Raw genomic sequence first — 19,263 nt, 5'->3', positions numbered from 1 at the left:
CCTATGGGCACCCGGGTTAAGATGTAATTTGCGCGAACAATTCCAGACTGGTCTGAGATTACCCCAGTCTGAATTTACCCTCCTACTTCCAGACTAATCTCTGACTGTGGCCGCGGCCGTCTCATTATCCAGTGCTACTGCGCATGCGTCACGCCTGCGCACGAGGTGCTGGGGGTAATCTCAGACCGTGACACTGGCGGCAAGTAGATACAATAATGTAACCCAACAAGAGTAGGGTTACAATGCGAGCCTATTCTTTTCTTTGGAGGCGCCCCTGAGTGATTCACTCAGGGTAGTTTATGGTGTGTTTTTCGAGACTAGAACTTGCAAACTGGGTTTATTCTAACCACGAACCTTTCTCCGCTATCCTGGGACTTACTATGTATCACAATACTCTGTATTAAACTAATAATATAACCTGTTACAAAATTTCGAAGTGACGAGCGGCGATATTTCGAGCGCCATTTCTGTTGACCTGTGACGTACGCATTCCCAATGCGCATAGCATTTGGCTAACTTTGGCTCCAAGATCGAATGTATCATGGGATGCCTGCTGTCAGTCATGACGTCATGACGAAGTTAGCCCAACGCTATGCGCATTGGGAATCTGTACGTCACAGGTCAACAGAAATGGCGCTCGAAGTATCACCGCTCATCGCTTCGAAAGTTTGTATCAGGTTATATTAGTTTAATACAGAGTATTATGATACATAGTAAGTCCCAGGATAGCGGAAAAGGTTCGTGTTTAGAATAAACCCAGTTTGGAAGTTCTAGTCTCGAAAAACGCACCATAAAACCGCCCTGAGTGAATCACCCAGGGGCTCCTCCAAAGAAAAGAATAGGCTCGCGTTGTAACCCTACTCTTGTTGGGTTACATTATTGTATCTAGGCGGCAAGTAGCTCTGCCTGCGGCCTGCGGCCTGCGGCAACTGTATGCGGGCTATAGTCCTAGAGCTAGGCGGCAAGCTGCTACAGACAGTGCTAACCGAGCACTACTCGATCGACTAGTCGCCACAGTGCTAGCAATTCTTGCATGAATGTAAAGTTGCCCTGCATAGAGCTTCCTAAATTGCATGGGAATGCTCTAGAATGGCATGCATGAGTTTCACATGGAGCATATAGATCAAGCGTCTGACGATATGTCACATGTGGGTGTGGCATTCTCTGAGCAGATGATGCATATTAAAGGTGTAGTTCTGCAAACAGCGTGTGTGCTCGTTGCAGGTGAGCCAGGTCTTGTAAAGGCAATTCTGTTGTTTGATTCTGGGTCTGTTCATTCATATCTGACTAGCGCATTGCACGGTAGCCCAACATCGTAATGTATTTGAGATTACGGCTAGGTGTGCACTTACGCAAGGATGTCCCAGTGGCATATTCGCTGCAGTGGAAGTGCCTGCAATTTGTGCGTCACTTCAGCGTCCTAGGATTTCATTACGCTCACTTAGCAAGTTAGGTAATTTACCCCTCGCTGACATCTATTTCGATAATGAGATGGTCTCGGTAGATGTTTCAATAGGTATGGAGCACTACTGGGATCTGCTACAGGACAGGCTGAAACGTTTGCCCTAGGGTCCAGTTCTTCTTCAAACCTTATTTGGTCGGGTTCTGTCTTGTAGGCAGCCGGGAGTCATTGGTTGCTCAGAACCACTGTTGCTATTTTGTATTGATAATATTATCGAGCCTGCTCTTCGGAACTTCGAAACGCCAAAGAACGAGTATACTGCAAATGCTTTGTTGTCTTCCCGAGTGCAGTAACATAGGCAGGCATACCTGGCTAAGAGACCATGTGCAGCCCCAAAAGTGGTTCCACATAATTTGACTTGATCACTGGAAGCCGAAGAAGAATGTTGTTGTGTGCGCTTCAGATTTTGAACTTCACTGTTACACTAAAAGAACCTCAATTTGATAGTGAATAATTATAGTATTCAGTGTATATTCAGAAGTAAATCTTTGACTAGAAATGTTTTATAAGCTCATTACATTGGAAATAATTACTCTTACTTGGAAATTAATCGAACCAAACCGTATTTTGTTTTGCAGAAATAACAACATTAAGGAAAGCCACTGAGTACTGATCAGTTTTGCTGCAATGTCTTATCCAAATCCATATGGCCAGGTATGGAAAAAAAAGAAGTATATTGTGTCACAGGAACAACCAGTAACATTTACCATTAGTTGCTTACCGGTGATTTAATTGTAAAATATATTTGTATGTGACATATTAGTAACTTTGTTATTCAGCAGCCCGCCTATCCTCCGGGAGGAGGTGGGGGATATCCACCTCAGCCAGGATATCCTCCTGCTCAGTCAGGCTATCCTCCCCAGGTACCATACCCACCCCAGCAAAGCTATCCCCCAGGTGGCGGGCCAGGGTATCCTCCACAGCAACCAGGTAAGTTAGTTCTTTGAGTTTAATACTCACCTAGTAAGCATACACTAACCTTTGTAGAATATGCTATTGCAAGTTACTGTGTCGATATGGCACATGCATTTTTAATTAAATAATACTGCCCTTGTGCTTGTGTCAGATTCTGCCTGGTGATGTTTACCTTTACATTCGTATTTTAACCAATGCTATTTTTTAATGTCTGCTACAGTGCTATCTAGTTTCTTATCTTATCTAGACGCATCCGTTTATAGATTATCTTGTGGTATATATAAATTGCATGTGCTGCTCAATTCTCTCACTCTGTTTCCTCTTATATAGCATATCCTCCTGCAGGTGGAGGGTATCCTCCACCTACTGGCGGCCCACCTGCTAGTAAGCTATCATTTTATTCTGTCTTGTGGGTCAGTTTAAAGAGATGTATATATGTGTATCTAACAGGTAGTTTGATTTAGTTTACTCATGTGGCAGAAAGTCTATTGTCCATTTCATACCTGTAATGTATTGAAAAGAATACACTTGAGACATTTTCAAATCCCTCGTCTTGTTTTACATTATACTCAGTAACTCAGGGATGAGGATTTTCCTCTGATCCGAGAAATTTCTCGGGTTTGGCAGTTCCTGGGGTCGTTTTTGTGAAATGTCCAAATTCGATGAGGAAATTTTAGGGAGTAAAAAGTTAAGAATTTAAAATCTGTATTTCAACTGTCAACGGTACCTTTATTCACTAAGATTCTTCTATGTACAAAGCACTGTATTCACTTGTGTTTATATATATAGTGGTGCACCGGAACTTGGATCTGGCCGGAACTATCCGGCCGGATTTCCAATTTCTCAGAGTTCCGGTTCTGGCCAGAACCCTTCAGAAACAGGAACCGGAACCGGAACTTTTTCCTAATTTCATTTCTGTTACAAAAGTTATAAAGATCAAAAGATCAGTCACTGAATGTAGTTGAGAGTCAATAGCGTCAACTTGTTGACAATATGGAATTAACAACTGCACACTATTCCGCCCAAAAAACGCTTGCCACTTGAACATTGGCTAACTAACTGAACTGAACCTAACTGATGTTAGGTGATTCCTAAGATTTTCATCAAAAACAAATACTCTTAGAACCACAGGAATTGCATCTGTCTGTTAGTTGAAAATAATAGACTAAACCAGGGATACTGCAACATGCAGGTTTTGCCACATAATTCGCTCGCGAATAAGATGCCAGAATTATGCAAATTATGCACTGTAAGCAGCGCTGATAGGGTCTATGTCCCCCAGGGTACGTTCCGGCATACCGGCATACCGGAACGTACCCTGGTCACTATTTGATATGGTTAGGGTTAGGATTAGGGTTAGGGTTAGGATTAGGGTTAGGGTTAGGTTTAGGGTTAGGGTTAGGGAGTAGGCGTAGGCGACTCCCTAGACTCGTTAGTGGAGTAGGCGAGGTACGGTCCGGCATATTAGATAGTACCAGGGTACGTTTCGGTATACCGGACCGTACCCAGGGTACGTTCCGGCAGTACCCCGGGGGACATAGACCCTCTCAGCATAAGCAGCTGATTCATACACCTAACACCCATCCTGAAATTAGAACTTTGAGCATTGTCCTACGTGCCTGAGTGATGTACATGCCTGCTAATGATATTTCATTCAGGCCGAGTGAGTTTGCACAATACTGGGTCAAAACTGTCAAGTTTATTCCCAGCTAAAGTTCCGGTTCCGGCCAGGTAGTTCCGGCTGGTTCCGGTTCCGGCCGGAACTTAAAAAGTTGGATCCGGTGCACCCCTATTTATATATGTTCCGTCGTAATCTTATATATGTTCGCATGATTTGACAAAACCCGTGTTATCATAACGATCGGTGTGGTAAGAAATCGCTAAGCTGTATGTAATATGAAACTGATAACTAGCAGTTCTGCCATTCTTACGCACATTGCTATTAGTTAAAGTGGATACCTATAGCCAATCAGCGGTGAGCTCATTTAGACATTAGTTTATAGCGGGTTTGCCATCTTTACACGTCACCCTCCTTTTTTTGCTGTCCCCCTCCCCCGACTTGTGATTTTTTTCTAAAAATGAAATTCTTTATTCTCATTTCTGTGTACTGTAGTTTTGCATGCCAAAAATGTATTTTCAGTCTTCCATTACTGTGTGCATCACACTAAATTTGGGCTACATGTCTCGTGATGAAATTTTAGGTGGCTATCCTCCACAACCAGGATATCCTCAACAACAGGGTGGATACCCAGCTGCACAACCTCAATATCCACAGTCGGGTAAGTGGAATTTCAGATCATGTAGCTAGGGATCTATGTACTTACACTTTCACAACTTAATGGTACAGGATTTCAGCATGCCAGGATTTCATGCAATGCTGTGTTATGTCTTATTCACTTGATGGTAGTCGATATTGATAAATGAGGTTTACGCACTGGTCTTGAAATGAATTCAGTCAGTATTTAGCCCACTTTGGCCTGAGAGGGCTTGCAATTAACTGATTATGTATTGATCAGTTGATCTTGAATTGATGTAACCACGTACATTATATGATCCTCATGTAACCATCTACCGTAACCACAGGATTTCTTATCACACACCTATCATATCCAAATGTCTCAAATTCATCTAGTTGATTGATACATGGTATACTGTCACATACATCCAATTACCCTTAACCAACAATAAATTTCTGTAAGCTTGTTAGGATGAAAACATGCTTTAAAAATACAATTAGAGATAGGTAACATCAGGATTGAATAGAAATGTTGTTGTTTTTATTCTCTCTTAGTAACATGGTAATATTACATACACATACTATTATGCATATATTCTTCAATATGTAAAGTTGGTAAACTGATCTTTACACTAACACTTGTAATTCATGGCTCTGTACACACTTTCATTATTTTACGTGTCTAATTTGTTGCTTTTGTTTTCATTAGTTTGTCATACTAGTGCATAATTGATAGTATGCAAATGTTTCATCATATTTGCAATAATAATTAGACACGACATTTGTTACATTGTTTTTATTATTGTTACTATTTTTATATATTTTAAATGTTTATTTCATTCCTGTTTGAAATGTAATGTCCGTTTTAGTATGGTTCACCTTACTATTTAGAATAAAAGTTCATGTATAACTGTTAATAAATATAATAATTTTTTTAGGAAAACAATAGTTTCGTTGATAGTCATGTTATAACATGGTTCAAAATTATTTGCTTTGCTGTTGGGCATGTTTTCTCGAAACCAAGTCGTAGCATATTTTAAGCTATACCGGTATGAAAAGTGTATTGATTACTTTAGTAATAGTGCAATTTATGTATAATTTACGTGTGAGGTGCCTTTATTCTGTCGACCAATACTGAAGTATACTTTATGTGCGTGCATTTACGCCTGTACATATTTTCACTTTTAATGCAGGAGGCTATGCAGGTGGCCCCTCGGGGTACCCACCTCAGCAAACTGCTGGCTACCCTGCACAGGCAGTACCAGGCTACCCCGCACAGCCAGCAGCAGGCTACCCTGGTCATCAGCCTGCAGCCTACCCTTCACAACCAGCTGCAGGCTACCCTGGACAACAAAGTGGAGGCTACCCTGGACAACCACCTGCAGGCTACCCTGCTCAGCAAAGTGGAGGCTACCCTGCTCAGGGTCAGCAAACTGTTCAACATGGTTCCCCAGCTCAGGTACATTTAAATATAAAGTCAGCAACCCACCTGCTATTCGTTGTGGCTTGCTATGGTAGTATACATATATATAACTGCAGTAGTTGTGCATCGAATAATGTCCAGTGTGTTACACTCTCAGGCTAAGATGTCACTGTTTGCACAATATCATGCATATTTGATACTGTACAAGGGGAAATGGCACATCACCATGTGTGCAGCTATGCTGCTCTTTGACCAAGATGTAATTGTATGGTGTCACTGGTTTAAAAAGGGGGAAAAGTATAGTAATGAGTAATTCTCTGGTATTGCGAACAATTGGACATGACACCAACACATTTATTTGTGAAGTTATGATAGTTTTTGTGATATCCATTGCTCCGTGGTCGCTTTGCAGTCATGTGTAGCCCTTGCACACAATTTCCTCACACTGGTGATTGCTTCTGTGTGCCCACCATTGGCTTGATCATGTTATAGTAGTATAGGCATTAGCAAACAACACTATGGTGCACAAGCAGTGCTAGTGGCTAAAGTTACATACTAGTTATCAAATATAGTAAAGAGCATCTTATAGTCATGTACACTCATGTTGATCGACTAAGGTAGCACCCAAGCAGCCAAGCTTATTCACCTGTTCAATGACGGATGGTATTGATTCTTCCGGGGTTTAGTTATGAAATATCTTCAGAATCTTCCTTCATTGAATAATGCTGAGCTGGGCTCTGTCAGCCTAAGCTCTAAAGCACAAAAACGTTTGGCGCTACGTCTGTATGTCGGCGTGCGCCGTCCTTCCATCAATGTCTTAAGGATGTCATGTACATCATTCATCTTAGGAGTGGGTATACTTTATGATGGTCAGGGAGGGTATGATCTGGCCCAGTGGTGTACAGTCAAAACTGGAGGTCAATGTGCAAATGAGAGAGAAGGGGAATTTGTGATTGCATTTGATTCCACTAAAGTAGATGATTTGGTTGATCGATCGGCTAATACGACGGAGAGAGTGAATGTGGATATGTCCGTCCGGAAGCAATATCGGCATAAGTCTAAATGCCTTGCATGGGTTGCTGCAAACAGATGAACAGACTGCAGCTGAGCACAGTTGTTTTGCAGCACTAGTTGTAACATAAATAGATAATTTAAATCATGCTGTTACAGGGTGCCTCAACAGTGACTACAGGCATGGGAAAGCTGAACATTGGCAGTGGTGAGGTGTCACATGGAACGGTCGTTGCTATAAAACCGTTTGATTCAGAAAATGATGCCGAGATACTGCGCAAAGCAATGAAAGGATTTGGTATGCTTTTAAATGAATGATTTCGAAATCATTGCTTAAAAATGCAAAAAAATAAAAATGTAGCGAGATATAGTCTGATCTAATAGCCGATGTTACTGATTACTTCAACTTAGAAACACAACAATCAACTTTTAATACTTAATTCACTGTCTCTTGTGGGGTTTATGGAAACATCGATTTCTAGACACATTTCATGATTAGGCTCGCAAACTACATGCATTTATTTACATGTACGTAAATTAATGCTCAGCTGTAAAAGATTTAAATTCGGTATTATGTATCCAAAAATGATAATTAATTTTCTGTATTCTTATTGTGACGCAGGCACGGATGAAAAGGCCATCATAGATGTTATTACTAAGCGATCAAATTTGCAAAGGCAAGAGATTAAGAAGAAATTCAAAACGATGTATGGAAAGGTGAGTAAATGTGCTCCATGATACATAAGCTACGATGATCAAAAAACTGCTGCCCAGCAGGCATTGTACCTGTAATTTGGCTGTTAATGTTTGACAAATGCACTAAAAACTGATAACTTTTGGATAACAGCTGTAAAGAAACAGTAGAAAACTGAGTACGATGACTAAGGTATTGCGAAAACTTAAACTTTATTCTCACTAACTAGCACTTACGAGTACCGTATATGATCGCGTAATAACCGCAGGTGCCTATAAGCCGCACCTCAATTTGAATCGGGTAACCAAGTATTGCGCCTAGTATATTTCCCCTCACGGTATGGCGCACTTATAAACCGCAGAGCAAATACAGGGTTGAAATCTGAGGCCAAATTTGCGGTTATTACGCGTATTTTTGAGTATATACGGTATATGCACATTTTTCTACTGTGTCATCAAAGATATAAGTTGTCCCAGGGGCATTCAACATCATAAAACTGAAAAATCATCATAATGTCTATGATTTCGTAGGATCTGATTAAGGATTTGGAGTCAGAACTAAGTGGGAACCTGAAAGAGCTCATAATGGCCATGTTCACTCCAACGACGTACTATGATGCTTGGTCATTACATGAGGCTATGGAGGTATATAGTTGAGCTTTTATTAGCGTCTAAATCATTAGTTTCTCTTATTAATAATCTTGAATGTAACAGTTAGTGTATGTAAACAGTTTACTGTGCATACAGTGTTAATGTATATTGTTAAGGAAAGTTTCAAGTTGAAATCTAAATTGAGAATGTGGGTTGCTGCTGAGTATTACAAGGGAGGATCTTTGGAACTAGGCATATTTTCTTGGTGTTGTACATTTTATAGTGACATATTTGTGATATTACTTTTTCAGGGTGCTGGAACAAAAGAGTCTGTGTTGATTGAGATCTTATTCACTCGGACAAATGCCGAGATCATCGAAATAGTGAAGTGTTATAAAGAGCACTTTCGTCGTGACCTTGAGAAAGATGTCAAATCTGAAACAAGCGGGCATTTTAAGCGGCTTCTTGTTTCATCATTACAAGTAAGAATATTTATACAATGTTTTGAAATACCTTTTGTTAGTAAAGAAATAATACGTGCAAACAGAATTCAGAAGTGAAAGAAAAAAACCAAACCAAATAATTCCTGATAAAAATATTCCATGAGAATACTTGTCACTGTATGAGAGTGCTATTAGCTCTGTCCTAATTAATTCATCAAGCACATATGCTATATCACTTCTCTGCTCTCTATGGGGCTATTCATAGATACTGAAGTCATCTATTGTTAGGTAAATATTTGCTGCGATTCCCCTTTAACTGATAATGGTTTGTTCACTTTTAGGGAAATAGGGATGAGTTAAATGCATCACAGGCACAAGCTTTGGCTATGAGCGGATGGCAGGGGGTGGTTGACCGTGAAAAGGCTGCAAAAGAGGCAAAGGAGCTCTATTCAGCAGGCGAGAAGAAGTGGGGGACAGATGAGTCAACATTCAATAAGATCTTGTCACTCAGGCACTGTTACCAACTGCGTGCAACATTTGATGAGTACCAAAAAGTAAGAATAGACTTATATTTAGCCATACTCTGTTCTAAAGATTTCTTAATATATATTTCTAGATGAATATGAATAGAGTAATTAGTCAGACATAAGCTGCGTTAACACGTGTAACAGCGATAACAATGGAAAATATATGGGATAATGTGTAATATGCTAATATAAAATAGTTTGTAAATAGTGACTGACTGCAAAATCTCAGCGGCTACTAATGATGGTGTCCATAATTATTGTTGCTGATGTTTAAATAATGATGTTGCAAGTAAATTTGCTGGTATTGAAAACACATTTGACCTCAAACTCCTGCAAGTAGTTGCTCATCATTAAGTATAATTTATTGAAACCTTCAATTTTTATTATGAATTTCAATTTTTTATTGGTATGTCTCTAATTTCAGTTTATCAGAGATGTGTGTGCATTCGTTGCACTATAGTTTTATTCGTCGGTGAATAAACGATTTCGTAAAATGACCAGAAAGAACAGACATTTTCATGCGTAGATTTGTAAGATGTTGGCTCTTCAACTTGTGTCATGAGCAATTCATCTTCACTGTAGATTGCAGGACGTGATATCACAGCATCCATCAAAAGAGAGTTTTCTGGTGATGTCGAAGATGGAATGCTTGCTATAGGTATTAGATCAGTATTGGCTGTTTTCTATAAATTGAGAACAGAACTCACTGTTATAAACAACAGTAATATAAAACTAATATAATATAAATTCATACATATTTATAATAACTAAAAACTATCACGTATTACATTTTGTATTGTGATTCAACATATTAACATTATCGCTTTGTATTGTACTTGTATTGTACTTTGTATATTAGTGTATTTATACTGGTTGCTATGGGGCTTTTCACATTGTTAAATGCAAAACTTAATTTATTTTCAGTTGAATGTGCTAGAAACAGGGCGCAGTATTTCACCACAAGGCTGTATAAGGCGATGAAAGGGCTTGGAACAGATGACACAACATTGATTCGTGTCATCGTATCACGATCCGAGGTTCATACTATTCTGCTTGTTCTTAGGCCTAGGGCTTGCTATTCAAAGGGTTTCTATTCATTGCAAATGTAGTGTTTATGTTTGGTTTTTTAACATCGATTTCACTGAGCTATATAACAGTAGTTTTATTTTTGTTCCTTTTTCATTTAATTTCAGATCGATATGGTGGATATAAAAAAGTGTTTCTTTCCCACCTACCAGAAGACACTCTCTAAAATGGTTTCATCAGAAACTAGTGGTGACTACAAACGTCTCCTTGATGGCCTTATTGGAGGTGAATAACCAGTATTTTTTCATTACAGTTCAGAGAATGAAAAAATGTTGGTATGATAATTAAAATGAAAAAAAGTTATTGTATTATGTAGATTCCTTCCGCTCACAATCAGGGTATTGCTATGCTCACGTACATTAACACCGTGTTATGAAATTAATGTGTTCCAAAAATTGTTTGTAAGGTAAATTTCCACATTGTGTACCCTGTTTTTCCAGTTTCTATTATATAATTAAAGGGATACTACACCTTAGAATTTTATGGCATATTATGATAGTAAGTGCCTAAATAATAGTATATACCTACACATTTCTATAATCATGCATTCACATTTGTTATAAACCAACAATGAGTTTCTAAATCTTGAGTTTTGGCTGCTGACATGACACCGTGCAATTGTGTTGCCACCCTGATGAAGTTGCACTTTTTCCCGATTTATTTGGCTTGTTACAGACCGAGAGCTAATCACAAAAGTGCAATTATATTTAGAGCTAACTGCTATTTAACCGAACGATTTTTATTTTAGGACAAATTCGTCCAAATTTTAACTAAATCTAAAAGTTGTTCATAAGATATTGCAATCTTTCTCCTCTTAAATTAATAAAAAAGAAACACGTACTCGGTTTGTCACCTGCAGCCGAAGAGTTGCGATGTGCAACTTTGAAAGTAGAGGGGCTAGTAAGTAGTGCCACCGTCGTGTGAATTGGAATAGTTCGATAGTAAAACACATTGCTTCAGATATGTTACAAAGCTGTTTGAATGGAAGCTAAGGTTCACTTCTAATTCGAATACGCCTATACTGCTATTGTGTTATTATTCAATGTGAGAGTATGTAACACTTTTACATACATGCCTTATATTTGTTATGTAGTATTAACATCGGTATAGCAGTCTGCTATTGTAAAATGTTGCTATAACCCACGTATGAATGAGTTTCTGTTTGGTAGAGGAAGCAGTGAATTTTATAAGCAAGATTTGTACTTGCTTTTGAATAGACGGTCATGTTTCAACTTTTGAGAAATGTTCAAATGGTTGCCTTGTAACTGCGGTAGTCTATTTTGTGTAATCTTGATTAGGGGACACGGTAATAACATTTTGTAAACCATAACTGTTCAAAGGTTCATAGTCTAATTTAAGATTATATCATTGATAACTGTTAATCTGTAATAATTAAATGTGCAAAGTTCATAAATAGTAACCTAACCAATATTCGCACAGTACATTGTACAGATATGTTCATGATATTATGTACCCCCTCGCTTTGCTCCAGGCAAGACCAGTCTTATAAATATAAATGGTAAATATAAAATTGATAGAGCCACCCTTCATCACGAATAGCACAATTATGCATAAATTTTCAATTATATATCAGCAAATGAAATGTGTGCACAATCGCAGTGTATTTATAGAATACGTGATCATGTCAAGAGCTAACATAATACCTAGGTATACCTGGGTATTGTTAGCTTGTTCATATATATATATATATATATATATATATATATATATATATATGTATATATATATATATATATGTATATATATATATATATGTATTATATATATAGTCTGTTAAAATTGACAAGTTAAATTTCCGAATTGGCTTATTTAGAATTTTTGTGATACTAGATAATTTAAAACATAATTAAACAATTAGATAAGATATATATATAAATTAATGTAAAAAAATTGATATATATATACAGTATATATAGTATATTATATTATATATATACATATACTAGTACGTATACATATAAATACGATACATTATATATATATATATTTGCTAGATGTTCATCGAAGGTAGTGTACACGTTATTTTATAATAGCACACTCGACCTAATCAAAATCACAGGGATTTGATGATTGCATTCGTATGCATGTACAAGATTTTGTGAAACACATTGCATGGAAGTAATAGGGAAATATGAATCGTAAAATATAGAATATGAGTATGTTAATTTTTTTCGGTTGTCTTTAATCAATGCTTTAAGAAAAGTGGCTACTGTATGGAAAACTGATGCTAAAATTGTGTGGCATTGCATATTTTGCACCGCAGTATGATCTTGAAATGCAGCTGAAATATTCATTAAAATATCGCTATAAAGTAGTTATTATGATATTTTTTATTTTTATTTCCATATTTAACGTAACCGCGGCATGACAGTACTGGAAGACAGTAACCTACTATTAACCATATCTTCGTATGTATTACATTGTACAGTATATTTCTACCAGCAGAGGAATTAAAATTAAACTTCACTAGTTCAGTAACTTGTCTGGCTTGTCGATGTATTCTCCAATTTCTATATTTAATCTAGCTAAACGACAACCGCTAACACGCGATTCTTTCCACCTAATTTCGGATATTTCACAGTTCTTGTCTTGGAATGGAGTGCTGGTATTTGACATCAGCATGTTTGGTTTTTTTTGATTTCCTTTTCATGTAGCATATATAGAGTCCAATGCCAATAGCCAGTATTGCTAGCACTCCACCAATGATCATACCAGTCTTGCTGGCCGCGCTTGCCTGTTGAATACTTTCGCGGTAGCGTACATTTTCGCTTTCCTGCATACCATTTGCCGTATTATTGACGGAACACGTGAATATTCCTCCGTCTGCCAACTTTGATGCGTTTACGGTGATGCTGCTTATTCGTCCTGCCGCATGATACTCGATTAACCCCAGTACACTCTCGCCGTTGTATGACCATTCGAACGTAAGTGCAGTAAACGGATACGTGCTTTCGGCGTCACAGATGACGTTCACGTAACCCGTAGCGGCATCCACCGGCTTGAGAATCACGGAAATCGACGACGTGGTCGGGCCGGCGCAGACAAGCAGGGTGGTGTCTGAGACGACAGGTTCGTGGCTGGCCGCGTTACTCGCACGGCACTCGTACCGGGCTCCGTGCTGTCCGACCGTCGCTTCGATTCCATCCAGCCGCTGCTCGGCTCGGTACAGTAACGTCGTCGTGTTTCGCTTTTGGGAAACCAACGTCGAGTTTATCCCAGCGGCATTACAGAACCATAGCAGTGATATTGGTTGGAAGCCACCCTCTGATGTGCACGTAAGGCTTATTTTCTCCCCAATGTTCACGCATGAAGCCGCATCGTAGCCAGTAATAACGGGCTTGCCAGGGGGCATGGTTTTGCTGAACTGGCATCGTTTACCAAGGAATTTCTCATCACAATCGCAAAATGCTCCGCTTTCTGTGTCTGTACATACTCCTCCGTTTTTACACGTTGTGTCGGTGCACTTCGGCGCGTCGCATGTCATTGAAGTCGACGTGAAATCTGTGTCGCATGTACACTCGCCGGTGAAGTCTTCCCACTTTCCATCTACGTGACAGATCCTCGTTAGCGGTATTTGTGAGGTAGCATCTTCGACACATGTTCCGGTGTGAGGGCTGCTTGACGGCATCGAGTCGTTGAATACGGCTAGATTTGTGAGCGTGCGTCCGCAATACTTGTAGAATACGTTCATCTCCGTGATTGTCACCCGCGTACCTTTGTCAACGAATGCCAGGTAGACTCCCGACGTACTCGACGTCCAATTAGGGACTTCTACGTCTTCAATGTCTGCTAGGGCTAATTCCTCGTATTTTGTAGGTACGACTTCGGCGACGACGTTGAAAGCGCTTAACGCGTTAATTACGTTATCCATGGGTGTTGTTACCGACAGTACTGATACCTGTAAGCTGACTCTGCAGTTCGCGATGCTGAGCTCCGGATCAGCGTAGTCGCAGAATTTGAAATTGACATAGCCGCGGATGCCTATTGCTGTCGCTCCTTGGAGAGGAATGTACGGTGATATCAGCCAGTTTTCCTGTGCTGTGCTTGCGCCTTGGCTGTCAGAGGAAAATGAGGTAGGGTTGATTTGCCACGTCGTGCCGTCACTGTCCGCATCGTGTGATGTCCAATTACTTGCTGTCCCTACAGATGATAGAAGAGTGTCCATATCAGCTACTACGCAAACGTCTGCGATGCATGCCATCAGCAACAGGCCAAGTATTGCGCCTATGCTCCTTGTTGTCAACGGTTCCATTGCACACGTGGTGTTTTCGCCGTTTAGCGCGCAGCTGGTGACAAACACAACCTCTACTCAGGAGTGTCACCGGTGACTATCGCGAAGCATACAAGGATCTATTTATTTGTTCACCCATCGGCACAGGTATGTGCAAGCAGACAGTAATGAGGGCGGCTATGTAAACCCACGGGTGGCGTAGTACATATATGTACTGCTATTTGGCCGATTAGTACTGTACGTTAAACTTATACACAACCTTTGAATACTTGACCTCCTTCACATACTGCTTTGTATAGACATATAGACATACTGCTTCGTGTGTACCATAGTGATACTGTGTAATGATATTTTAAAGCAGTGAAGTTATATATTTTTTTGGCATTTGACTAAATGCGGCTTAGGTTATTTTAACAGCAATCATCTGCAACGGAATGTATTACTTTATTCAGGCACGTTTGACTATCATGAATCGCATAGGGGCGGGCGGGCGGGCATCATCGATCGATCGATCAATAAATAGATAGATAGATAGATAGATGGATGGGTTTATGAATCGATCGATGGACGGACGGACGGACGGACGGGCGATCGAACGGACGGACGGATAGATAGATAGATAAATAAGTTAGTTATTCAGCGTCATCATGTAATTTTCACATACAGACATGTACAAATCTGCGATAGATTAGGGCCAAGGGCGGTTAGGGCTGAAGGGGCAGTTATTTTGAGTGAGTGTTTTTGATGTGTACCCTATCTTCCAACATTCTATACTATAAGATTTCGTTTCCCCGTTGCCTGTGTGCGTGTGCGTGCGTGAACGCGTGCGTGCGTGCGTGACCGTGTGTGTGTGTACTTGCGTGTGTACGATGGTGCGCTACCTCGTGACACCAAATTCAGCCCAGCATCCTAACTCCTTAACTCATCCTAACTCATTCCGCTAATGAGCAACCGGCCCGATTACAACTATACTCGTCATACGTACACTGCGCGCTCCCGTGATTAGGCTAGAATAATCCTTATTAATAATGTTTCTAAAGTCCGGCGCACACGTGAGTAATTTTACTCAACTAAAATGATGCATGCGTCAAAATACTCACGTGTGCGCCGGATTTTCGTTGAGTTTTCTGACGCATGCATTTCTGGTACTCATAGCGCATGCGGTTAAATCATTGTGCGCCCAGTATTGGCTGCGCACAGTCACGTGATCTGCATTACCACTAATAGTCTTGTACCTTGAGTAATTTTACTCACGTGTGCGGCGAACGCTGAAAATATTTCGCGTGAGTATTTTGACGCATGCATCATTTTGCTTGAGTAAAATTACTCACGCGAGCGCCGGGCTTAAACGTTTTAAAACATTGCTCAGCAAAACTTTGGTTGCTAGAGGTTGCTAGGCGCCAGTTAACGGTAGGGCGGGCAGATGTGATGCTTGGCAGCGACTGAAATACACGGACAAGCGGCTATTACCGCCCGTACTCAGGCAACGCTACGGAGGCTTGACACATGCAGCAGGGCAAAAATTGTTTTAATAATTAAATTTAATTTCACGGAAAAAATAACCGAACGTAATATTTTCAGGTAACGTGTATTAAACACTACCCATTTATTCCATCCGTGAGCGAGTTGTCTCATTACATACACTTCTCATTGCATAGTACACATGGCCGCAGGCTGAGCAAATTACTAGGGGGGGGGAGGCAAAATTTAATGACTAAACTGTGTAATGATGAGCGACGGGCGCAGCTCTTGATCGACGTCCATAGTGTGGTAAGGGTGGGTCTGAGACAAGGCTTTCCCGGATAAGTGACCAAAAACATCACGTTAGGGTTATTTACGATTGTTAGCTAAGCTTATTTTTTAATTGTGCTCCAAAATCTAAAGGGGGGGCAGCTGTCCCCCTTTCCCCCAGATGCTATGGCCCTGTTACATAGGGCCGCAAATGAATTGTGGTCTTAGTGGAAGAGCGTACAGTTTAAGGCTTCCGTGGGCATGCACCGTGTTATTGTTTAGTAATCGATAAACATTCCGTCTCCTAGGTCAAAATAACTAGAAAAGTAGTGGTACCATTTGTTTTTTTACCTTTTAAGTGTGATATGACGTGATAAATTAACCCCGCCTAATTTACATAGTCATGCATATATAGTGATTTGAATCGTCACAACATGTGCTAATATTGACATTAAATCAGCTGTTTTAAGTCTAGAGTACAAATAAAGAAATTTTACTGTCTAGCTTATAGAAAATATGTAGTGAAGTCATAAACATTTACCTCGTGTTTACATTAAGTTGATTACTCAGAGAGTATATCTTACTAGCGTTGTCACAATATATATATATATATGCCAACATGGGTATCAAATTAAAGCCATTGGAAAGTGGAGTATAAATATATAAATTATATTATATGTTTATGTAAAAATGCATGGTGATTGTAGCTTGGTCTAGGTTGGAGATGAATCCGAATGAGGACATTGTACATGATGTACCTACACAAACAAATATATAGGTGCGCACGTGTGTACGCACGTCCGTGCGTGCGCTGAGTAAAAAGGGGACGAGCAGAGGCAGTAAAGCGTACTAGCCAGTGGCGTAGACAGGTCCTCAGTTGTGGGGGGGATAATTTCGCTGTTACTTCCATGGCATATGAAGAGTGTGCGCGTAGCGCACACCGGGAGCGCCTTGGCGCAAAGCCCTTAATGGGTAGGGTCCAGGGGCCTGCCCTAGGGCCCTGTCAGGGTGCAGGGGGCAGAGCCCTTGCCCGGGGTCCAGGAAGCGGAGCCTCCGGAAGCTCTTGAATTTTAGCAATTTAGAACCTTCAAGATGGCCGTTTTTGAGGGAATTGAAAAAAATTTATATTGTAAGTGCAATTTTATGAATTTTAGGGTAATTTTTTTCTTTGGATCCCAGAGGTTTAAAAACACGCACCCCCCCCCCACACACACAACCAGTGGCGGATCCAGAAGAAAATTCTAGGGGTGGCGAATCATGCGAGCTCAAGGGCACGAAGCGCCCGGGGGGGGGTGTCACCCTCCCATTCTGTACGTGGAATTGTTGAAAAGTTGCAATCTAAAAGCACTCAATTTTGGACATCTCTATCATAGAATATCAGTGTTTTTTCCTCCTTCAGGGCGTGTCCCCTCCTGTTTAAGGGGGGGGGGTCCGAGGATTTTATTGAAAGTAACACCTCTTCGATGCAATTTCCTGCACTATGAGGCAGCACTATTAAACAATCTTCATCACAATAACATCACTGACCATCACTGTTGAATTGAGTATTTTTACCTTTGGGTACACCAGACTAAAATACTTACTACCAAATCTGTGCTATGTACATGTTCTCACTGGGGTTACCAGTGCAGACTTACCTAGGCTAAAATACCTTAATTGCCCTGAAAATTCTAGGGGGGGGGCGACCGCCCCGTGCTACCGACACCCCGTTGACAACTACAGCACTGGAATCATCTTCCCTGAAATTTTGATAAAACGTATATTTTACCGAGAACGTTAAAACTGCAAAAAAAATATGAGAAAAACAACCAGATTTGAACAAAAAAGTGCATTTTTTCACCCCTTATACAAAATCAGGAATATACTTCCGGTCGGGTCTCAGCACCCCCATCCCCCCCCCCAAAAGTGAGATAAAATAGAATTTTCCCATTCAATCCCCGTGAAGATTCAACATCCCAACTCTCAATAGGTCTATTATAATTTTGAATAAAGCAAGGATTTAACTTTCGTGAGCAGTGATAAGACTTTGGGAATTTTTCAAAAAAAAATCGTATATGCATGGGGAACCCGTCCAAAATTAACCGTCTGAATTTCAGTAAAATAATGTAATTCTTGGAACGAGTTACAGCCATTTTACAGTAGATGTATGTCACGTTCCATTTCTGTAATAATATATTAGGAGAGTATGAATAGCGATGACGGATTTGTAGATAAATATCCAGTATTTATTGTCTGTAAAATATAAATTTTTTCCCCATTTTCTTCTTGAAAGTAGGGGGGATGAAAGCCACTCAATAAGTGTGGGGGGATATACCCCCATCCCCCCGCTATCTACGCCCCTGTCAGATAAACTCAAATTTGACTTTTGATATGCATACAAATATTCATAATCATAATCTTTGTTAGCAGTACTCTACAGGCGCCGCGGAACAATTTTTGAAGTGGGGTGCTCAATTTGTTACGCTCGACAGTGGCCAATGCAGGTTTTCGAGGAGGGTGTAAGAAACAGGCGGTGGTATATGCGGGTCCTCCCCCAGAAAATTTTGAATCCCCCATTTTCCTCCTGTAAGTAGGGGGGGGGGTGATTTTACACGCCATCCCCCCCACGTCAATAAGTGGGGGGGATGCATCCCCCCCATCCCCCCCGCTATCTACGCCCCTGGTACTAGCCAAAGTAGTAAAGAACGTAGTACCACAGCAAATAATAACAGTTGATCGCTTGAGCTGCTGTTGCGTCTATAGACTTTGCAAATTTATTAAGCTATTGTAAACCGCGTTTATATCTATGTGAATGATTGCCGACCCATATAGTACAGATAAAGAGTGTACTGACCGATAGGCAATACCGAGTTACGACCATATATATATATATATTATATATATATATATATGG

At 40.2% G+C, this 19,263-nt stretch overlaps 2 protein-coding genes across 4 annotated transcripts in view; one reads left to right on the top strand and one right to left on the bottom strand.

Annotated features, from left to right (window-relative positions):
- Positions 1 to 12,126, top strand: part of LOC106809609 (annexin A7-like) — a 19,479-nt gene extending 7,353 nt beyond the window's left edge. For 2 of the 3 annotated variants that reach the window (XM_014812748.1, XM_014812747.1), the window contains exons 2-14: positions 2,041 to 2,116; positions 2,242 to 2,392; positions 2,708 to 2,761; positions 4,579 to 4,656; positions 5,807 to 6,072; positions 7,207 to 7,345; positions 7,670 to 7,764; positions 8,272 to 8,385; positions 8,643 to 8,813; positions 9,116 to 9,328; positions 9,884 to 9,959; positions 10,226 to 10,338; positions 10,495 to 12,126. In XM_014812748.1, coding sequence (XP_014668234.1) covers positions 2,090 to 2,116; positions 2,242 to 2,392; positions 2,708 to 2,761; positions 4,579 to 4,656; positions 5,807 to 6,072; positions 7,207 to 7,345; positions 7,670 to 7,764; positions 8,272 to 8,385; positions 8,643 to 8,813; positions 9,116 to 9,328; positions 9,884 to 9,959; positions 10,226 to 10,338; positions 10,495 to 10,620 — 1,623 coding nt within the window. In that variant the 5' untranslated portion in view covers positions 2,041 to 2,089 and the 3' untranslated portion in view covers positions 10,621 to 12,126. The remainder of the gene's footprint in view (positions 1 to 2,040; positions 2,117 to 2,241; positions 2,393 to 2,707; positions 2,762 to 4,578; positions 4,657 to 5,806; positions 6,073 to 7,206; positions 7,346 to 7,669; positions 7,765 to 8,271; positions 8,386 to 8,642; positions 8,814 to 9,115; positions 9,329 to 9,883; positions 9,960 to 10,225; positions 10,339 to 10,494) is intronic. The other variant, XM_014812749.1, reaches the window with a different exon arrangement.
- Positions 12,127 to 12,983: 857 nt separating this feature from the next.
- LOC106809602 (ephrin type-B receptor 3-like) lies at positions 12,984 to 14,573 on the bottom strand. Its single transcript, XM_014812737.1, has one exon. The coding sequence runs from the start codon at positions 14,571 to 14,573 to the stop codon at positions 12,984 to 12,986; it is 1,590 nt and encodes a 529-aa protein (XP_014668223.1).
- Between the last annotated feature and the right edge of the window lie 4,690 nt (positions 14,574 to 19,263).

This window comes from Priapulus caudatus, unplaced genomic scaffold (genome assembly GCF_000485595.1).
Source record: "Priapulus caudatus unplaced genomic scaffold, Priapulus_caudatus-5.0.1 Scaffold367, whole genome shotgun sequence".
Classification (NCBI taxonomy): domain Eukaryota; kingdom Metazoa; phylum Priapulida; class Priapulimorpha; order Priapulimorphida; family Priapulidae; genus Priapulus; species Priapulus caudatus.
The sequence above is the reverse complement of the archived record's forward strand: the minus strand, read 5'-3'. Positions and strand labels throughout refer to the sequence as shown.

Bases quoted from the DNA above. Each gene is read 5' to 3' on its own strand.
- LOC106809602 (XM_014812737.1), bottom strand. From the start codon at position 14,573: ATGGACACTCTTCTATCATCTGTAGGGACAGCAAGTAATTGGACATCA.